Genomic DNA, 17691 nt, shown 5'->3' with positions numbered 1-17691 from the left:
TAGCCGCTTGAGCCACAGGCGCCGAGCCGACATGGTTTTTCCTTAAAAACAATGCCTCTACTCCAAATAAATCACGGTCAAAATAAATGAAGAGTTCAAGACGACATCAGTCCCCATTCCTTTTAAGTCCTGGTGTTGTGTGAGTGACAAGCAGCATCCAGTTATGATGACAAGTGATAGATCCAAAGTGTCTGCCAAATTTGTTAACGTTTTTCTATTTCTAAACCATCCTTAAAGAAAGTCATATATGGGGTCACAGCATCCTCACAGTAGTCCAGGAGAGCAACCATGCCATCTGGATTCATGTTTTCACCAATAAAGAAGTGGTGGGGGGTTTTAAATTTTTTGTTGTTGTTGGGGATTCATTGAGGATACAAGATACCTGGTTATACTGATGCATTTGTTAGGTAAAGTCCCTCCTATAATTGTGTCTTGCCTCCAAAAGGTGTGTCACACACCGAGACCCCACTCCCTCCCTCCTTCCCTCTCTGCTCTTCCCTTTTCCCACCCCCCTCCTTCTCTCTCTCTGCTCCTTTCCCCAAATGCCCTCCCTCCTTCCCTCTCTCTGCTCTTCCTTTCCCCCAACCCCCTCCCTCCTCCTTTCTCTCTCTGCTCTCCCATTCCCCCACCCCCCACCATGTACAAAGTCATTAATTGTCCTCATATCAAAACTGAGTACATAGGATTCCTGCTCCTCCATTCTTGTGATGCTTAACTAAGAATAATGTGTTCCACTTCCATCTAGATTAATACAAAGGATATAAAGTCTCCATCTTTTTAAATGGCTGAATAGTATTCTATGGTATACATATACCACAGCTTGTTAATCTATTCCTGGTTTGGTGGACATTTAGGCTGTTTCTACATTTTGGTGATTTTAAATTGAGTTGTAATGAACAATCTAGTGCAAGTGTCTTTATGGTAGAAGGATTTTTTTTCCTTCTGGGTAGATGCCTAGTAATGGGATTGCGGGATCAAACGGGAGGTCAAGCTTGAGCTCTTTGAGGGTTCTCCATATTTCCTTCCAAAAAGGGTGTAATAGTTTGTAGGCTCACCAGCAAAAGTGTTCCTTTCTCTCCACATCCATGTCAGCATGTGCAGTTTTGAGATTTTGTGATGTTGGCCATTCTCACTGGGGTTAGATGATATTTCAGGGTGGTTTTGATTTGCATTTCTCTAATAATTAGGGACGAGTATTTTTTCTGTTTGCTAGCCATTCATGTGTCTTGTTTAGAGAAGGTTCTATTCATGCCTCTTCCTCATTGATATATGGGATTGTTGGCTTTTGTCATGTGAATTTAAGTTCTCTATAAATCCTAGTTATCAAGCTTTTGTCTGATTCAAAATATGTAAATATCCTTTCCCATTGTGTAGGTTGTCTATTTGCTTTGGTTGTTGTCTCCTTAGCTGTACAGAAGCTTTTCAGTTTCATTAAGTTCCATTTGTTTATTTTTGTTGTTGTTGCAGTTGCTACTGAAGTCATCTTCATAAAGTCTTTCCCCAGGCCGATATCTTCCAGTGTTTTTCCTATGCTTTCTTTGAGGATTTTTATTGTTTCATGCCTTAAATTTAAGTCTCTTATCCTTCTCAAATCAATTTTAGTGAGTGGAGAAAGGTGCAGGTCCAGTTTTAGTCTTTTACATGTGGATATCCAGTTCTCCCAGCACCATTTATTGAATAGGTTATTCATTCCCCCAGTGTATGTTCTTGTTTCGTTTATCAAAGATTAGGTGGCTATAAGATGTCAGTTTCATTTCCTGGTGTTCTATTCAATTCCAAATGTCTATATCTCTATTTTTGTGCCAGTACCATGCTGTCTTGACCACTATGGCCTTGTAGTACAGCCCAAAATCTGGCTGATGCCCCTGGCTTTGTTTTTATTGCTAAGTACTGCCTTAGCTATATGGGGCTTTTTCTGGTTCTATACAAAACGAAGGAATATTTTTTCCAAGTCTTGACAGTACGATGTTGGTATTTTAATAGGGATGGCACTGAATCAGTAGATTGCTTTGGGAAGTATACACATTTTAACAATGTTGATTCTTCCCAGCCATGAGCATGGTATCTTCTTACATTTGTTAATATCCTCTGCTATTTCCTTTCTTAGGGTTTTGTAATTTTCTTTATAGAGGTCCTTCACCTCTTTCATTAGGTATATTCCTAGTATTTCATTTTCTTTGGGGCAATGGTGAAGGGAGTTGTTTCCTTAATTAGCCTCTCATCTTGGCTATTATTGGCATATACAAAGGCAACTAACTTGTGGACACTGATTTTATATCCAGAGACATTACTGTATTTTTTTTTGACATTACTGTATTTTTTGATGACTTCCAGGTGGTTGAGTCTTTGGGGCTCTCTAGGTATAAGATTATATCATCAGCAAAGAGGAAGAGTTTGACCTCCTCTGCTCCCATATGGATGCTCTTTATTTCCTTCTCTTGCCTGATTGTATGGGGTAGAAATTCCAGCACTATGTTGAATAATAATGGTGACAGAGGAGAACCTTGTCTGGTTCTAGTTCTAAGTGGGAAAGCTTTCAGTTTTACTCCATTCAGTAAAATATTAGTTGTGGGTTTGTCATAGATGGCTTTGATCTGTTTAAGAAATGTGCCACCTATGCCTATACTCTTCAGTGTTCTAATTAGAAAAGGATGCTGGATTTTATTGAATGCTTTTTCTGCATCTATTGAGAGGATCATATGGTCTGTTTTTGCTTCTATTGATATGGTGAATAATGTTTATAGACTTATGTTAAACCGGCCTTGTATCCCTGGGATGAAACCTACTTGGTCAGGATATATGACTTTTTTGATGATAAACTGTAATCTACTGGCTAGGATTTTGTTGAGAATTTTTGCATCTATATTCATTAGTGAAATTGGTCTGAAGATCTCCTTTTTACCTGGTTTTGGTATCAGGGTGATGTCTGCTTTGTAGAATGTGTTGGGGAAGACTCCTTCCTATTCAATTTTTTAGAATAATTTCTGCAGTATGGGAATAAGCTTTTCTTTGAAGGTTTGATAGAATTCTGGTGTGAAGCCATCCAAACCAGGGCATTCTTTTTGTTGGGAGATTTTTTATTGTTTCTTTGATCTCAGTGCTTGAAATTGGTCTGTTCAGGAGATCTATTTCTTCCTGGCTAAGTCTAGGGAGAGGGTGTGATTCAAATATTGATCCATTTCCTTCACATTGTCAAATTTCTGAGCACAGAGTTTCTGGCAGTATTCAGAGATAATCTCTTCTATCTCTGTGGCATCTGTTGTTTTTCCCCTTTATCATTTCTGATTCAGGTTACTAGAGATTTTACTTTTCTATTCCCAGTTAGTCTGGCGAATGGTTTATCTATTTTTTCAGAAAGTCAACTCCTTGTTTCATTAATTTTCTGATTCTTTTGTTTTCAATTTCATTAATCTCTGATTTAATTTTAGATATTTCTTTTCTTCTGCTAGGTTCAGGCTTAGATTGCTCTTCTTTTTCCAATTCCATAAGATGGCTTGTGAGTTTGTTGATGCACTCTCTTTCTGTTTTTCAAATGCAGGTATCTAAAGCCATAAATTTTCTTCTCAGGACTGCTTTTGCTGTATCCCACAGGTTTTGGTACTTTGTATCTTCATTATTGTTATGCTTAAGGAAGTTAATGATTTCCTCTTTTATTTCTTCCTGCACCCAACTGTCATTCAGCATAAAGTTGTTTAATTTCCATGACTTTGTGTGGGATTGAACATTTGTGTTGGAGTTGAATTCCACCTTTAATGCCTTGTGGTCTGAGAAGATACAAGGTAAAATTTCCATTCTTTTGATTCTGTTGAGGTTTTTGTCCTAGGATATGACCAATTTTGGAGAATGTTCCATGGGCCAATGAGAAGAATGTATATTCTTTATTTGTGATGGAATGTTCTATATACATCTACCAAGCACAGTTGTTTTAGGGTCTCGTTTAATTCCCTTACATCTTTGTTTAATTTCTGTTTAGAGGATCTGTCCAGCTCTATAAGAGGAATGTTAAAGTCCCCTGTTATTATGGTGTTATGGGATATCATTATTGTTCAGACTAGTTAAGGTCTATTTCAAGAATCTAGGAGCACTTAAGTTGAAGGCATAAATATTGAGAATTGAAATGTCTTCTTGTTTTATTTTTCCCTTGACCAATATGAAGTGACCATCTTTGTCTTTTTTGACTTTAGTTGCTTTAAATCCACATGTATGTGAAAATAAGATTGCAACCCCTCTTTTCTTCTGAATTCTATTTGCCTGAAAAACTGTCTTCCAACCCTTAACTCTAAGTTTTAATTTATCTTTTGAGGTTAGGTGTGTTTCCTGCAGACAGCAAATGGATGGCTTGTGTTTTTTAATCCAGTCAGCCAATCTATGCCTCTTCAGTAGGGAATTCAAGCCATTAACATTAAGATAATTGATGTGTTGTAACATTCATCTTATTTTGTGAAAGTCTATTGCTTAGTTTTATCTTTTGCATCATTGTGGAAGCCAGGTTCTGTCCTTTAATTTCTGACTGCTTACTTTGCTGTTGGTCCATTGTGATGGTCAGCGTGTTGAATAGGTTAAAGTATTTCCTGTAGAGCTGATCTTATTGTAGCAAATTTCCTCAATGTTTGCATATCAGTAAATGATCTAATTTCTGTCAATTTTAAAGCTTAGCTTAGCAGGATATAGAATTCTGGGCTGGAAATTGTTCTGGTTAAGTAGGTTAAAGGTAGATGACCACTGTCTTCTGCCTTGAAATGTTTCATTAGAGAAGTCTGCAGTCACCCTGATGGATTTGCCCCTGTAGGTCAACTGGCACTTACCCTGGCAGCTTGCAGAATCTCTTCTTTTGTCTTGACTTTGGACAGGTTCATCATAATGTGTCTTGGAGAAACTCTATTCGAGTTGAGGTGACCTGGGGTCCGATATCCCTCTGAAAGGAGTGTGTCAGAATCTCGGTGATATTTGGGAAATTTTCATTTATGATATTCTCTAGTATGGCTTCTATGTCTCTGGGGGCATTCTTTTTCCCCTTCTGGGATACCTATAACTCATATGCTTAAACACTTCATAAAGTCCCATAATTTCTGTCAGTGAATATTCTGCATTCTCTCTCTTCTTCTCTGCCTCTTTAACTATCTGAGTTATCTCAAGAGTTTTGTCCTCTACCTCTGAGGTTCTTCTGCATGGTCTAATCTGTTGTGGATATTTTCTATTGAATCTGTAAGTTCCCTATTTAACTGCTTCAGTTACTTTAGCTCTGCTATATCCTTTCTATATTCTTCATATCATTCATCTCTTATTTGATTCTGTTTTTGGATTTCCTTTTGGTTATTTTCCACTTTATCAGCAATTTCCTCCATTGTTTTCATCATCTGCATTTTAAATTCCCCTTCTGTCATTTTTAACATTTCGTTATAGGTGGAATCCTCTGCAGTAGCTACCTCCTGGTCCCTTGTGGGGGTTGCTCTGGACTAGTTTTTCATGTTGTCAGGATTTTTCTGCTGATTCTTCCTCATGAGTGTTTTCTTTTATCTGTTTCCTTGCCCTAATTTTCCTTCCACTTCTTCTTATGCTTTAAGTTATCATGCCTCTGGCCAAAGATTTTGAGGAGTCCTTTTAGTACAGGACCAAAAGGATGAGAAGAATGAACAGCAAGAAGGGAAAAAAGATTTAAAAGAAGAAAAAAGAGACAGGAGAGAGGGTGAGTAAAAGGGAATATTGACAAAAAGAAGTGAGGCACAGAAGGAGGGACACAGGAGAAATAAAGGTGCACAGTAGGGTACTTTGACCCACCCTTAACAACCCCCAACCTCTGGGAGTGCTGGGTTGGGTAGTTCCCTTGAGGTCAGCAGCTCTTTGTCAGCCTGAGCAGACACAGTACCCCACCTCTACCAAATAGAGAGGAAAGACAAAAATACTAAAAATCAAACCAAAACAAACAAACAAAAAACCTTATAGGATAAAATTAGACAAAAATACTAAAAATCATACCAAAACAAACAAACAAACAAAAAACCTTACAGGATAAAATTAGGGGAAAAATCCCATAATAGGGAGAGAAACACTAGCAAAAATGAAGCTCTTATTATTAAAGATGGCAATGATGGAAAATTACATTTAAACTAGAAAAAATGAAGAAATAAAAGAAGAAAGAAAAAGAAAAGAAAAATCTAGAGGGAAAATGTTGAAATTAAAAGAAAAAAAAACGAAACAGTGTATATATATATATCTTACTGAATATCGTCTGGTGTCTGGGCAACAGGTGATCTGGGGAATGAGATGTTAATCACAATGCTGATACAGCTGTATGAGATGGTGACTAGAGGCCTCTGCTGATTTCTCAAACCCCACCAGGTTGAAAGCCTAAATCTCTCCTCAGCCTGCTTAAAAAACACTTTATTTATTTATTTATTTGAGACAGAGCCTCAAGCTATCCCCCTGGGTAGAGTGCCATGGCATCACAGCTCACAGCAACCTCCAACTCCTGGGCTCAAGCGAGTCTCCTGCCTCAGCCTCCCAAATAGCTGGGACCACAGGCGCCTGCCACAATGCCTGGCTATTTTTTGGTTGCAGCTGTCATTGTTGTTTTGGTGGGCCCAGGCTGGATTCGAACCCGCCACCTTAGGTGTATGTGGCTGGCGCCTTAACCACTTGAGCCACAGGCGCCGAGCCATTAAAAAACACTTTAAACTGTTAACCTTGGCTAAGCCAAAGCTTTCCCAGGGAAGCACTTGCCACTGGGATCTCTCCTGACATGGCTGCCCACTTATCCTGTGCACCAAAACTGATCTCATTCTATGCCCCTTATGGCCAAGGCTGCAAGGCAGCCTTTCTACTGCCAAACCCTGAGCCCTCTGCTCTTCCCCAGCATCTCAGTCCCAGCCTTTGGGCTGCTCAGTCACATGATCACTCAACGAAGGTCTCTCAGCCCAAGCCTACCTGTGACCCTGAGGGTGGAGCCTGCAGGGGCAGATTTCCCACAATGGCTGCTCATGGCCCACAGCTGAACAAACAATTATTAGCTCTGTTCTGGCTCGGTGGCTCAGTCCAGGGCCCTAGACAACGTTTAAAGTCATCTGCACTCTCGCCCAAGTTCTCCCAAGGTAGTTCAACTGAGTGCCCAAGTCCAAAAAAACAAAACAGCCCACAGGGAAGGCCTTCCCTGTTTGCAGTCTCACTGCTGTTGTTGATACAGCAGTGGCAGCTACTACCTGAACACAACCACTTGTCCATTCTCCACTGCTTTTGTCCTCCTCCTGGGGTCCAGAAGTCTCTCGCTGTCTCCCTGCATTCCCAAAGGGATGTTTCTGGGCAGAACTCACAAGTCAGAGATGCCTGGCTTTTCTTTTCTCCCCTAGAAGTCTTTTCTCTCCTAGAAGTGGTGGATTTTTGAAATTAGCAAGGGCATGTTTGATGTGTTTTACAGCCTCTGTCACAAAAGGCTTTACTCTCTCTGGTCTCTGTTCTTCAAGTTTGCCTTTGATTGACTTCATGTTATCTTTGGGGTACTCCTTGTAGGCGTCTTTTGTGAAGCTGGTTTTCTACAAGTGATGGTTCATGAGGACATTCACACTAGTGATTACTGTGCTTTAGGTACCTTCACCCTCAGGACCTTCAGTAGAAGCATTTCCACCAATAAGGGAGGTGAGTCATCCTTGTTACCCTCTGTCCTACAGACCATCTTCCCCTCCACTTTCAGGCACAGCCCATCTGGATCTCTCAGATCTTGTAAATGTCAGAATATCTCATGGTGGCTGATGAGGTCCTGTTAGATAATCAGGATGGCAGCTGAAGGGAGACCACAGTGGTGGTACTCCAGTGGAGAGAATAGTGGTTGAAAAATCTCAAACAATTTTCAATATTTGACTTTTGTATTGTAGAATAAATAACAGCCCTTTGATCCCAGTCATCACAATGAAATCTATTCTGTTACCATCAGAAGGAGTTGATCTTCTTTTCCCACTTCTCTTTGGATGCTTTTATTTATTTATTTATTTAGCAGTTTTTGGCCTGGGCTGGGTTTGAACCCACTACCTCCAGCATATGGGGCCAGCACCCTACTCCTTTGAGCCACAGGTGCAGCCCCTCTTGGGGTGCTTTTAGTGTATGAACATCAGCATGAAGTGTATAAACATTGGGTCTTTAGAGAATATGTGTGTGTTATTCACTCCAACATTCATACCCTAGCCTTCTGTTTACATTACTCTTTATTTCTTCTAGATAAAGCCCCTGTGCCTTTGGTGATACTGATTCTACCGCCAGCTCCCAGGGTGGGTATGAGACTCAGAGCTACTAGTCAGAGACCATCATCCATCTGGTTCAAGCATTGCATGGGACCCAATCTGAGGCAATCCATAGCAGGCCAGGAACCTTAGTATAAACATGAAGAGCTAAGTGTACTCTCTTTCCTGACTTAAATCTTGAAGGATAAAGGCCTGGAGCTTTAAGCCAATCTTTCGCTATCTAAGGAATCTGAGAATCCACTACTGTGGACAAAAGAATCAAGAAATGGAGCAAGACTTGTTCCCCAAGACCCGAGTCCTGAGGCGTTCTGAAGTGAGCCATCTCCAAGACTTGCAGTTACTTGAACTATGAAAGTGCATTATTTTCCCTGTACCAGTCTGAGTTAGATTTTGTATCACTTGTAATGAGAGTCCCTATTTGTAGACTCTATCTAGGTAGCACTTTAGATGTGTATTTAAAAAAAAAATCAGTGAATGGCTCAGCACTTGTGCTCAGTGGTTAGGGCACTGGCCACATACACCAAGGCAGGTGGGTTCGAACCCAAAGCAGGTCTGCTAAACTACAACAACTGCAACAACAACAACAACAACAACAAAAAATAACCAGGCGTTGTGGAAGGCACTTGTAGTCCCAGATACTTGGGAGGCTGAGGCAAGAGAATCGCATAAGCCCAAGAGTTAGAGGTTGCTGTGAACTGTGATACCAGCACTCTACCAAGGGTGAGTGTCTCAAAAAAAAAAAAAAAAAAAAACCACCACCAACAACAAATCACTGAGTAAGGCCAAGCCAGGTGAATCACTTCAGCTTAGGAGTTCAAGACCAGCCTGAGCAAGAGCAAGAGAGACCATGTCGCTACTAAAAATAGAAAAACCTGCTGGGTATTGTGGCAGGTGTCTGTAGTCCCAGGTACTCACTTGGGAGACTGAGGCAGGAGGACTGTTTGAGCCGAGGAGTTTGAGGTTGTTATGAGCTATGATGCTACAGCACTCTACCCAGGGTGACAGAGTGAGATCTTGCCTCAACAAATAAAAAATAAAAAATAAAAAAATCATTGAGTGCATCTCTTTTGGCTGGTAACCAAATATAAGCATAACAGAGAGAAGAATGCATTTCTCTTAAAACAAACGTTAAGCCTAGAATTGCTTGTGGCCTCTATTATATTATATTAAATTCTCTATCAGTGAGTCAACTGGCTAGTAATCACTGACTTAGAAGATGCATGGTATTTTAGATACTTCAAATACATAGATGAAATGAAACATACCATGCTAACATTCTGCAAAGTCTGCATTCGCAGAGCCTGAAATGATTCCAACTGATGCTGAAGGACCTATAACAACATCAAAAAAAGTATGAAATGGAAGACTTTTTAGTTAGGTAAACATATTCTAGAACTGTTAAGATTTTTCTTCTATATTCCCTAAACTTGCCTATGATCAGTTGGCAACTCTACAATACGTTATCATGAGATTTTTTTGAGGATAAAGTGGAAGAACCCATAAGCACTTAAGAAGTATTTACTCTGAAACAGCGGGACCACACCTATGGAGCATAATTGCAAGGGTACAAGTTAAATCTATCAAGTATAGAACATAAATGTCTTAACACAATAATCAAGTAAAAGAGGTGAAAACTATATTAATTAGTTTGATGTAAGCATGTCAAATTGTATTAAAAAAACACATTGTACCTCACATATGCATAAATGTATTCATGATCTATGTGTATATGACTTAATAAAAAAATTAAAAAAAAAGTATTTACTCTGAAAAAGATCAGCCTTTATACAGGATTTTGGAGATAATGGAATGAAATATACTACTCACTTTAAGTGCTGATTGTGGTTGGATTTGATTTTCTGACTCTGATAGGCAGCCATATTCTAAGAAGCAAAATTGAAAAACCAAATGATTAAATTCTCAAATTTGAATTTTAAACAGCTGTCATAGAAAGCAGTCTCCCAACTCTCTTGGTGAGTGAGACAGAAATAAAGAGAATACTTGATATTCCCACCATGCTACTCATGTAATAAGTTTAGGAAATAATTCTCTCTTGACTTAAAATATCCACTTGAGGTTATAACAATGTTTTCACTTTTGTAGCACATTATTAATTTGCAATACCAAACTTGAAACTCTCAAAAATTCAAATATCTTTGTTTCTATGTTTTTTTTTTTAACTAATAATCTTTATGTTTTGGGAGACCCTTGGCAAAGTATTATATGGGCCTTGATTTCTATTTGCTTCCATATCTACACCCCACTTGTCATGATATTTGCTAGTATATTATTTTCACACTGAAGTTTTATGTTTACATTCTGTTCTTTTTTTTTTTTTTTTGAGACAGAGCCTCAAGCTGTCGCCCCAGGTAGAGTGCTGTGGCATCACAGCTCACAGCAACCACCAACTCCTGGGCTCAAGCAAGTCTCCTGCCTCAGCCTCCCGAGTAGCTGGGACCACAGGCACCCACTACAACGCTCAGCTATTTTTTGGTTGCAGCCATCATTGTTGTTGTTTGGTGGCCCGGGCTGGATTTGAACCCGCCACTTTGGGTGTACGTGGCTGGCACTTTAGCCACTTGAGCCACAGGTGCCGAGCCTACATTCTGTTCTATAACCATAGTTCCCCCAAAGATCTTTATTTGAACACAAAGACAGGATATCATTCTTGGAAACATCTTCAGCCTTCAACTTCATCCTTACTGGTGTTGCTCAAAATTCCTTAACTTTCCTGTACCTAAAGCAGTAGTTTCCCATTTCTGTACTGATTTCCCTTGTTTCATTAAGAGGACTTACAAGTTTAAAGCTAAGTATAGGACTCTGTTTTCTAAAACCAAGTAAGAAATACGAGACTAAAACCAACCCACTGGATACCCTGAAGTTCAAAAGTTCCTCACACTTGCCCATTCCAATAAGTCAAGTCTTAATTAGGTTAACCATTAGTACTTCTGAAATCAAAGAGACGTTGAAAATATTACATAACTCTTTCTTTTCTTTCTTTTTTTTTTTTTTTAGGCAAACATGAAGCAAAGTTTATTAAGAAAGAGAGGCAGCACCCGTAGCTCAGTGGGTGGGGCGTTGCCATGTACACCAAGGCAGGCGGGTTCAAACCCAGCCCAGGCCTCCTAAACAACGACAACTCCAACAACAAAAATAGCTGGGCATTGTGGCAGGCACCTGTAGCCCCAGCTACTAGGGTGACTGAGGCAAGAGAATCACTTAAACCCAAGAGTTAGGGGTTGCTGTGAGCTGTGACACCATTGGCACTCTACTGAGGGTGACAAAGTGAGACACTGTCCCAGAAGGAAAAAAAAAAGAAAGAGAAAGATAGGTCTATAGAGTAAAAACAAGGTACAGGCTTACAGAGAAAGATATGTTCACCATAGACAGTGGAAAACAGCTTCCATTATCACAAGAAGGAAAAGGCTTATATAACTCTTTCTAACTTGGCAGCATTTATGCAAATAAAGTCATTATTCTGTCAGTTAGTAGGATCACTAGGTGACAAGGAAGTGTAGATAGGAACCAAGACAGGAGGGTGCAAGACCTTCCCTCTTAATTCTGGTTGTAACTGTAGGCAGGAAACCCCTGCTATCCCTGGCAGCAACTGCCTTAGGAGAGCTGACATTTACTGAGAGCCAGTACTGTGCTATACCTGAGGTTATAACCATTGTGTTCTAGCAAGAAAGACTATAAATCTTAAACAAATAACGTACCATTTTGCGTGAAACTTTATTTGCTACAAATGTTGACATTTTCCTCCAGAGCCGTAAGCCTTACTCATATTAGAAAACATGTGGTCTTGCTATCCACTGGGGAAAAAATCCCTATTTAATAAATGGTACTAGGAGAACTGAAACTGGACCTGCTTCTCTCACCACTTACAAAAATTAACTCATGCTGGATAAAAGATTTAAATCTAAGACATGAAACAATAAAAAGCCTGGAGGAAAGTGTGGGAAAAACTCTTTTCTTTGAGACACAGTCTCATTCTGTTGCCTGGGGTAGAGTGCCATGGTGTCAGCATAGTCTACAGCAACCTCAAACTCTTGGGCTCAGGCGATTCGCCTACCTCAGTCTCCCAAGTAGCTGGGACGATAGGCACCCACCACCATATCTGGCTAGTTTTTCTATTTTTAGTAGAGATGGAGTCTCCCTCTTGCTCAGGCTGGTCTCAAACTCCTGAGCTCAATGGATCCTTCTGCCTCAGCTTCCCAAGTAGCTGGGACTCCAGGCACCCACCATGATGCCTGGCTGTTTCTTTTCCTCCTCTTTTTTTTTTTCTTTTTTTTTTTTTTAAGTAGAGATGGGTTCTCCCTCTTGCTTAGGCTAGCCTTAAACTGCTGAGCTTAAGCAATCTACCTGCCTCAGCCTCCCCAAATGCTAGAATTATAGGAGTGAGCCACCACAAAAACTCTTAATGATATCAGCCTTGAGAAAGAATTCACAAAGAAGACCTGGTTGACAATTGTAGCAACAATGAAATAGACAAATGGGAAATGATCAAGTTCAAAAGCTTCTGCACAATCAAAGATGCAGACAACCTTCAGAATGGGAGGAGATATTCGGATGTTACCAATAAGACAAAGGGAAAATAACCAGAATCTACAAAGAACTCAAGCAAATGGACATGAAAAGAATAACCAGTACCGTCAATCAATGGACAAGGACATGGACAGAACCTTTCCCCAAGAAAACAGATAACAAACAACCTGAAACAATGCTCATCGTCCCTAATCATCAGAAAAATGAAATCAAAACCACCTTGGGATACCAGCTAACCCCAGTGAGAATAGCCCACATCACAAGGTCCCAAGGCTGCAGATGCTGGCGTGGATGTAGAGAGAAGGGAATGCTTACGCACTATTGGTGGAACTACAAACTAATACAGCCATTTTTTTTTTTTTTTGAGACAAGAGTCTCACTTTGTCACCCTTGGTAGAGTACCATGGTGTCAGAGTAACCTCAAACTCTTGGGCTCAAGTGATTTTTTTGCCTCAGCCTCCCAAGTAGTTGGGACTATAAGTGCCTACCACAACACCCCACTAATTTTTCTATTTTTAGTAGAGATGGGGTCTCCCTCTTGCTGAGACTGGTCTCAAACTCCTGAGCTCAAGCAATCCACATGCCTCTGCCTCTGCCTCCCAGAGTACTAGGATTATAGGAGTCAGCCACTACGCCCAGCTAATACAGCCCTTTTGGAAAGTAATTTGGAGAATCCTCAAAAAACTAAAAGTAGACCTTCCACTTGATTCTACAATCCCATTATTAACTATCTACCCAGAAGAAAAACATCATTTTACCATAAGGACATTGAATGTTTATTATAGTAGCTCTTGAATGTTTATTATAATAGCTCAGTTCACAATTGCAAAGATGTGGATACAACCCAACTGCCTATCAACCCATGAATGAATTAATAAGTTGTGCTGGCTCGGCGCCTATAGCTCAACCGGCTAAGGCGCCAGCCACGTACACCTAAGGTGGCGGGTTCGAATCCCCAGCCCGGACCCGCCAAACAACAATGATGGCTGCAACCAAAAAATAGCCAGGCGTTGTGGCGGGCGCCTGTGGTCCCAGCTACTTGGGAGGCAGAGGCAAGAGACTCGCTTGAGCCCAGGAGTTGGAGGTTGCTGTGAGCTGTAATGCCACGGCACTCTACCCAGGGGGACAGCTTGAGGCTCTGTCTCAAAAAAAAAAAAAAAAAAAAAAATAAGTTGTGCTATATGTACCCCATGGAAAACTAACCAGTCATAAATAAAGGTGGAGGAGACTTTGCATCTTTTATATTTACCTGGATGGATTTGGAGAACATTCTCCTAAGTAAAGTATCTCAAGAAAGGAAAAGCAAGTATCCTATGTACTCAACAATACGTTGAAAGTAGTAGACTAACAACTATAGGCCCACAAGAGAGAAAAACAATTAAATTCAAGAAGTAGGGGGGCAGCACCTGTGGCTCAAAAGGTTAGGGCGCTGGTTCCATATGCCAGAGGTGGTGAGTTCAAACCCAGCCCCGGCCAAAAAAAAAAAAAAAAAAGAAGTGGGGAAAGCGGGGCGGTGCCTGTAGCTCAGTGGGTAGCCCATGGCTCAGCAGGTAGGGCGCTGGCCACATACACCAAGACTGGTGGGTTTGAACCCAGTCTGGGCCAGCTAAAACGATGACAACTGCAACAACAACAAAAAAATAGCCAGGCGTTGTGGTGGGCGCCTGTAGTCCCAACTACTTGGGAGGCTGAGGCAAGAGAATTGCTTAAGCCCAAGAGTCTGAGGTTGGGGTGAGCTATGATGCACTCTACCCAGGGCAACAGCTTGAGACTCTGTCTCAAAAAAAAAAAAAAAAGTGGGGAAAGGGTTGGTAAATTTCCACTTATTGGGTAAAATGTAGTGGTAGATGGCATACTTCCCCCATGAAGGACTGAACTACACCTCAGACTTTGAACTTTATCTTACAAATGCAAGTAATGCAACCTAACTGTATGTACCCTCGAATTAACCTGAAATAATAAAAAAAAGAAAACATGATCTTGGGAAATTAAGTTACCTCCATCTCTTCTGGCTTTAAACAGTCTCTTTGAGGTAATACTGAGCTGATTCAGTGTCTAAACTTTCTGGGAGGGGGTCTTTCTCCCCTGCACCACCTTTGAGGCACTGGAAGCCTGTGTACCCTCATGGGCCGACCTAGGAGGCAGAAGGATGCAGAAGGGTCTGGGCAGTCACTGTTTTGTTGGCCTTCCCTGGGACACTGCTCAACCTGGTGGTGCCAGGGCTCCAGATATCCTTCTACTGAGGTGTGGCTGTCTCATCTTCTTTCAGGGCCCTTGACCAGGTATTTGATTTACTTTGCTGCAAAAATTCTGTTCCAACCTCAGCACCTCTGTGTGGGGTTTACATGTGCTCCAGGTGAGCTATGCCACCACCTCTGCCTCCATCTGGCATCTGACTCAGAACACCAGGCCCCTCCAAAGTGTGTACAGACACCAACTTTAGTGTCCTCAGATTTCCCTAGCTGGACACTTATGCATATCCCATTCATGGTTTATGTGGTTATAACAAACACTCTCCCCATACCATATCCTGTAGTCCACACATATTAACTGTAAAGAGTAGTTTACTATAGAAACTATAGGCCCTCTGGGGATTGGTTCCAGCACCCCCTTTCCCCCAGATACTATAATCTGCAGATGCTCAAGTCTCTGATACAAAGTGGGGTTATTTGCACATAACCCATTCACACCCTCTCATACACTTTAAATCACCTAGAGATTACTTATAAATTTCCAATACAATATAAATGGTTATTATGCTGTATTTAAGAAATTTGTATTTTTTAAAATGGTATTGTTACTTTTTAGGTTTTTGTGGGGTTTTAGCCTGAAAATCTCCATCTGTGGTTGGTTGATTTTGAAAATTGGGAACCTCTAGATACAGAGAACCGACAACATAAGCGTCTAGTCCCTTAAAATCAACAATTCTTATCAGCCTTCAGAGAAGCAGGTAGTGCAGAGTGCTGGGCAAGAGGTGTGTGCTCGGCGCCACCCTGCGCTGTCACCTCAGGGAGTTCGACAACCTCTTTCTTGGTCCTGCTGTCTCACTACTTCAGAGGGCTGTTGTGAAGATTAAAGGGGTCGCCGCAATTCCGACAATGGTCACAAGTGCCCCAGCCAGGCCAGCGGGTTTAGGAGCCTTTTAAGGCTCTCAGAGCCCCGGCCTCGGCGACCTTACCTGCTTCACTGCCACCGCTGTCCCTCACGCCCTCAGAGGATTTCAGGATCTTGGACGCAGAAAGAAGAACGGAGTCCACCTCATCTTTTGCCTCCCGCCGCTTTTCTGTAACAGAACGTGCAGGTGCTGGGCTCCGGGCGGTGCCACTGAGGGTGCTAGTGACGGCGGCAGGAACACCGGGGAAGAGAGGTGCGACGAACCGGGCACTCGCACTGGGCAGACACGCGAAATCCTCGAGCTGGCTGGAGAAGGACCTGAACCGCGCTCCGCAGGGTTCCAGGATCCTTCGCGCAGTCCGCACCCCTCGGCTCCCTGCGACGCCCTTGACGTTCTTCACGCCCCTCACGCGTCAACGCGCCGCTGCACGTACCTCGGTGCCCCGTTACTCCTCTGCCCGCCCCCGCCCAGGCATCTCCACGCACCGCCACGCACCTCCACGCCCCTCACGCGCCGCCACGCCCTTCCGCGCACCTCCCCGCATTTCACACGGCCACGCCCCTCACGCACCGCCACGCCCCTCATGCACTGCCACGCCCCTCCTTACGGCGCACCTCCCCGCGCTTGCGGGTACTTCCGCGCCCCTCCGGACAACTCTGCTTCTTCAGGCACCTCCACGCCCCTCCCTGCCCTTCCCCTCTCCTCTGCGCTGCTCCCCGCGCCTCCCTGCTCTTCTCCGCCACTCCGCGCTCCTTCCCGGTCCTCCACAACCTGGCAGCGCCGCCTGGCTCTTACCCGGACTCATCCCTGCTACTCAGGCCCTCTCTCCAAACCGCCTTCCCTCTGCATTCCGCTCGGTCCCTTCTAGCTCAGGCATCCCGTTGCCAGGTAACGAGGTGGCGGGGACGGCGCGAGCGCAGGTGGCGCGCGATAGGGCCGTCTGGGCTCAGGCAGCAGGTGCGCGCTCAGCGTCCGGGGTCAGGTCCTGCATCCTGCGTGGGTCGGCGGGTCGCTTTCCCCGCAGGAGCGGTGCCTGGGACAGGTGTGTGGGGTGAAGGTCCCCCTTTACTGTACCCTCCCCAGGGGACAGTCCCGCATGGGCTTTTAATTCCGCGTCCTTCTTGCTGACCAGAACTTGGTCTTGATCTTGGTACTCTTTAAAATAAAAGTTTTAAATGAGTATTATTTATTTTGCAACAGTATTGATAAATTTGCCAAACTTCTAAAAATATAAAAATTGTAGGAACTTCTCACAAATGCACGTTTAGATGGCTTATCTTCATGATGTTTTATTTCTTAATAAATTAAAATTTTTTTGAGAAATGTAAAAATACTGAGAGGTACAAAAATATTCAGTCTACTTGCCTGGGCCTATCCATCACTGTTCTGTTCCTGTGACAATGAATGTATTACTATCCCATCTGAAGTCGGTGAGTGAAGTGTAGCATCCTAACTCTCTGGGGAATGTTAAATTGGCCCCTCCCCAATATACTGATTCTCCCCATAATAACTTTTGGTGAAATATTCCTGCTTATATTTCATGATGTTGAGAATTGTGAAATTTTATGGGGAAAATTGAAAAATGAGAAAGTTAAGGAACTTTTCAAAAACCATAACTCCATCAGTGCTAGACTTCCCGATTCTAAAACTTTGGTTCTGCCCAAACCAGCTTCTCTTAAAAGTTTTTTTTTCCATTGAAATTATAGTTTTGTGATGTAGGTCAGTGTTTGCTCTAAATTTTAGGGTAGTAGAGAGGATGTATTAATATAGTTAATACTAGAGCTAAAAGTTCCTGTTTCCTGG

At 42.2% G+C, this 17691-nt stretch overlaps 1 protein-coding gene and 1 pseudogene across 1 annotated transcript in view; both read right to left on the bottom strand.

Moving 5' to 3' along the window:
- Positions 1-16693, bottom strand: part of CCDC110 (coiled-coil domain containing 110) — a 20969-nt gene extending 4276 nt beyond the window's left edge. The window contains exons 1-4 of the mRNA XM_023514876.1: positions 16684-16693; positions 15952-16056; positions 10056-10111; positions 9494-9559 (exon numbers count right to left, since the gene is read on the bottom strand). Coding sequence (XP_023370644.1) covers positions 9494-9559; positions 10056-10111; positions 15952-16056; positions 16684-16693 — 237 coding nt within the window. The remainder of the gene's footprint in view (positions 1-9493; positions 9560-10055; positions 10112-15951; positions 16057-16683) is intronic.
- On the bottom strand, positions 196-7681 carry LOC105887271 (annotated as a pseudogene).
- Positions 16694-17691: the final 998 nt, after the last annotated feature.

The sequence above is a fragment of the Otolemur garnettii genome, unplaced genomic scaffold (genome assembly GCF_000181295.1).
Source record: "Otolemur garnettii isolate 467f Iridium unplaced genomic scaffold, OtoGar3 scaffold00061, whole genome shotgun sequence".
NCBI lineage: Eukaryota > Metazoa > Chordata > Mammalia > Primates > Galagidae > Otolemur > Otolemur garnettii.
This window is presented reverse-complemented; position numbering and strand designations above follow the sequence as displayed.